The 4,940-nt window shown below is 38.6% G+C and overlaps 1 protein-coding gene across 1 annotated transcript in view; it reads right to left on the minus strand.

Moving 5' to 3' along the window:
* LOC118429945 overlaps positions 1 to 1,852 on the minus strand; it is a 4,930-nt gene extending 3,078 nt beyond the window's left edge. Inside the window, exons 1-2 of the mRNA XM_035840593.1 lie at positions 1,763 to 1,852; positions 972 to 1,279 (exon numbers count right to left, since the gene is read on the minus strand). Coding sequence (XP_035696486.1) covers positions 972 to 1,260 — 289 coding nt within the window. The 5' untranslated portion in view covers positions 1,261 to 1,279; positions 1,763 to 1,852. The remainder of the gene's footprint in view (positions 1 to 971; positions 1,280 to 1,762) is intronic.
* Positions 1,853 to 4,940: the final 3,088 nt, after the last annotated feature.

Below are 4,940 nucleotides of genomic sequence, written 5' to 3' on the forward strand. Positions count from 1 at the left end.
CATTCACAATCAGTGCATTCAGCCCATTGCCCCGTAAAAACATGAGCTGGATTGTTCTAGGTACAGCCTTCCTCATGTGAGACAAGAAGTACATACAGTCACGACTTCACTGTCAAAAGAAAGCTAAATATCATATTATTAATTTTTTTCTGTGTACTCAAATTTACCACTTACTTCTGAAGAGAGCAAAATGTAAAAAAAAGCGTACCGAGTTAGGCACACTGTCCGGCGTAGCACAAAATTGGAAGGTTACATACACGAAATTGTCTCACAGTGTTTGCCGCTTGTAACATGCAGCGCGAAAGGTTCATGAACCACATGAATGCATTTCTTATTCAAGTATGTTGTTCAAATCTATGTGTAAAAAATTCAGTCATCAAAATTTGACCACTCTCAGGCAACTAGCGATGGAGCGCCATGAGTTTGAGCGCAAGAAAAAGCGTACCGTGTTGGGGCACCTCCCGTTAACAACAGCAATTCCAACATCCGTGGCCAGATACATTATTTGAATTTACAAGAGCTGTACACAAAGCATTTTTTGATCATTCAATGGAAGTCTGTGCAATACAACTTAGAAACTGTTGGGATATACACCATAAAATACAGAGTCTGACTCCAGAACACCCATACCTGGTTTGAAAATGTTAGCCCAACCCAGGTTTGACATAATTTCTAACTATTATGTACGGTCAACACATAGAATACATGGATCTAGCAATCTTTAAACCATAATTAATATGACATATAATGCAATGTTAGATAGATTTGGGAATAATTTTGACTGTTATATACATGTTGCAATGATTTAAGAATTCCACAAACTCATTATGTACAAGAAAGTGAATGACCTGTATTGAGTATTATTGCCATCACAGAACAATGTAATCTGTGTCAGTCTAATAACAAGATGAGGAGTTGTACTAAAAAGACTTGGAATCATTATATGAAGTTATGTTTCAGACATTGAATACCTGTAGTTGTGCTTTTGTCCCTGTCAGGAGTGGTGATCTGTGAACTTGTTGGCGTTGATGTAACTGCAGTTGAACTTAACGTTGTGCTAGCAAGAGTGGCAGTATTGGTGGTAGTCTCTTCATGGCTACTGTTTTGTGGAACTGTTGCAGCTGCTGTGGGAGTGACCATGGGCCTGGTAGCAGATGTGTTATGCGCTGGACCAGATGTTGGTGTTGGCGTTGCTTGTTGGGGAAGTACACGATCTCCACACCTTGCATCCTTGCTTGCATTCCCATCTTCTCTCGTCATTAATCCCAATGCAGTACAACTTTGCGGAAGGAAAGCATTTTTGTTTAGAGCCATTTGCTAAATCTTGACAAAATTATATCTTAAAAGAACAGTTCAAAAAGCTTCTGAAATATGCTTAAGTTGAGTAAATCTCAGAGTACACTGCTACATGTAGACAGACATGTGAAAATTAGTAATTATTAGCTTACAAAACAGACTGTGTTTTGTAGATAATGATTTGCACAAAGATTTTCATGATGTTATTGAAAATGTACATGAATGTGACATTGATCCAGTTTTCCACTGAGAAGACAGACACTATGTACAATCTACAGCTTCTTTGTACGAAGGAAATTCCCCTAGTTCTTTCCGACAAGCACAAAGAACTTTCTAGTAGGGTACCGCATGTCAGGTGAGTGACGCAGCCGGAATTCGAGAGGCAGGCCATTATCCACCGGACTACACAATGTCATGCTTTAAATGTCGTTACTTAATGAGTGCCCATAGTGAAGTTAGTACTCACTTCGTCCAAGGTTTACACTTTTCAAATCTTGATGACCTCTTTGAGTAAGTGCCTGGAGGGCAGGGCTGACATACTGTATCTTTTCTGTAAGATCCTAAAAAGAATCCGTAAAACAGAAGGTGTCACATGACATGGCTACATGAAACCAAATGCACAGAATACAGTCAAACCTGTATCAGCGGCCACTTTTCCATGGCAGCCAGCTGGCCATTGCGGTCACTTTTTTGCCATTGACCTAGCATTAAAGAAATGGTCTATAGCCGCCACTTGTCCAATGCAGCCACATTTCTGAGTCCCTTGAATGGCCGCTATAGACAGGTTTGACTGTAAAACATTTATGAAACTGCAATTTCAATAAACATTTACTGTTGAGTTCGATCCATGGCTAACTTGGTAGAACAAATTTTGTCAGACAACTTATGAAACAATTTGGCAGTAATCTTTATTGACTGTCATGATGAATTACATCTGATATGTTATTGCCATCATTTTAATTACCCAAGTAATAGTACTTAATAAACAATCATTATGAACTTACTTAGCTCAGAGTAATTTGAATTCTTACTGTTAAAAACTTAGCTTATTGCCAGGCATTATAATTACCTTTTCTAACGACACCATATCCGGCTGGACAAGGAGTGTGATCTCTACAGGTCTCATGATACTTGTATGTCCCCTTCTTGCACCGGCACTCTCTGTCGTGATGGGATGTACAGTTGCTTATCTCTATTTCCCCCCACTGTTTGTCGCATGCGCTGCGACATCGTTGGCATTCCTTTAATCCATTATCAAATGCTGTAAAGGTATTTGGTGGACATCCCTCACAAGTGGATACGTCATGGTTTTGCTCACAAGTGTCAAGGACATATGTCCCAGCAGGACACAGCTTGCAGCACTTGTGGCCATGGGGGTACTCAGTAACCTTGTTGCATCTTTGCCCCGGGGCTTCTGCCTGAAATTAGAAAACTTAAATGTTACTTTGCATTCAACATTGCCACCCATGATTACAAGTCAAGTGTACCTGCATACATATTGAACACATAAAGTAAGCTAATTTCAAGATTACATCAGACAAATTCCAAGGCAAAACTGTTACAGTAACAAAACATAATGTTGTTATAAATCAAGCAAAAGTCACAATTAAGATGCTTCACAAACACATTGAGGACCGGCAGCAATGTCACACCACATATACTTAACAAAAATATCTGTTGTGTTTAGTTTTGTCCTTAAATGCTTATTTATGGAAAGTAAACAATGCAAATAGAGATGACGATCTTTGAGAGCTCTCAGCTCTCTTTTTTTATTCTGCTTGCTACATAAATAGTGTATTGAATAGTGATACAAGCTGATCTTTAACTTATATCAATTATATCTGAAATGAAGCATGGCACAGAATAAAGTTTGAGCAATCAATTACCCATTGTTGTTCCCAGGCACTTCCTTAGCAGCATGTTGGAACAAAATTGACAGTTTGAGAAAGATTTACAATCATTATGATTATGATTATCATTAAAAGATTATGTTAAACAGTCAATAATATATTATTTTGAAAGAATATGGTGAAAATCCCATCACCGGCTTCCTCTGCATTTTATGTTAGCCAGTCACAAAAGCAATCGTGTTTTTATCATAATATTTCAAGTTGTATTTCAAAAGTTGTAAACGGTCTTAAAAAGTCTTTCAGTTTGGTCAAGAAATACTTCTTCCCAGATAAAATGTTTTATTCCATTTGATGATTTACAAAATTTAATGTAACAATCAAGGCGTCTGCATTAGCATTACTGGCAGAGCTATCACAAAGATACAAAATTTGACATTCTATAAAAATGTGCATAAAGATAATAAAAATACTATGCAAAAAAAAAATTACTGCTTTCAGTCCTTATAATTACTGTACTAGGGGTGGGTACCGGTACAGAAAATAGGTCCAGGTCTGGTTCGGGTCCAGAGGATCAGGTTCGGGTCCAGAACTGAACCTGGACCTGATTCATTCAGTGACAACTTGTGAAAGGACGATACTCAAAACAATGGTCCATTTCTCAACAAAGAAATCTGTTTTTGGGGTACTCGACTCCCACTGGCTTTTAAAATCCTACAAGGCTAACTGCCTCTGTACTATTGACTGTAAAACTTGGTAGAAATTATCACTATAGAGTGCGAACTCAAAACCACCGCATGTAAGACGGCCCCAGCAGATGCAGGTTCAATGTTATTTGGAGTTTTCGTCTCATAGGAGGACTTCCGACCAAGGATGCAAGGGGTTCTTGTGTATAGCGGGTGCGTCATGCCCAAACATGCCCTATTAGGCCTGTCACTACTAGGTACACATTCACACCTGAGTTAGGCAAGGAAAGTCGTGTAAAGTGCCTTTCCCAAGGGTACAGGATCGATCTTGTCTATACACACTGTGATTTGGGCCCCTATACAATGTGTTTCAAAAAGGAGAGACTTTTACTAAGTTTTAGAAAAAGGTGAAAAATGTTGGCCAATTATTTCACTAAATTTGGCCCTCAAATTGCATGAAATAGACTGTTTCTGAGGGTTGTAAGTTCAAAAATTTTCAGGGGGGAGGATTTCCCCAGACACTGCTTACCACGACTGAGATTAACCCCTATGCTGACAAAAATCCTGGTAAGAACACTGAATATCAAACGCAAAAACATGGAACTTGATAATCAGTCACTGAAAGGTCAATTACTATTAGGTTATTACAAAGAATTTTCCACTGAGTAGTTACCCTATACAACATTTTTAAAAATTCAATACGGCCTGTGGTAATGTGTACAGCTGATAAATTACAAAGCATGGCAAATCTGTGGCAAACAGGTGCATCTATTCCCATGATCAGTACACAGTAAAAGTCATGTATACAAAGATGGCAGGTGTCTCGCCTCTGTGAATGTTACAGACTACTGAACTGTGTAAACAAGAACTTTGAACCCCTTACGAACAATGCCAAGTTGCAAAGTTTTTTTTAGCAACACCCTTCCTAAATAAAAGGTCAGGCTTCTTACTGTAGACTGAGATTTAAACACCTGAGTCACTCATTTCAAAGATTTCCTGCTCAGATGTTCAAAGTCTTCTACTTCAGAGAGCAAATAGCAGTAGCGAAGTCTTACAAAGCCACTCAAAATAACTCACCTGGTGACTGACAGGAACCAGCTACCATAAAGGG

The sequence above is a fragment of the Branchiostoma floridae genome, chromosome 14 (genome assembly GCF_000003815.2).
Source record: "Branchiostoma floridae strain S238N-H82 chromosome 14, Bfl_VNyyK, whole genome shotgun sequence".
NCBI classification, from domain to species: domain Eukaryota; kingdom Metazoa; phylum Chordata; class Leptocardii; order Amphioxiformes; family Branchiostomatidae; genus Branchiostoma; species Branchiostoma floridae.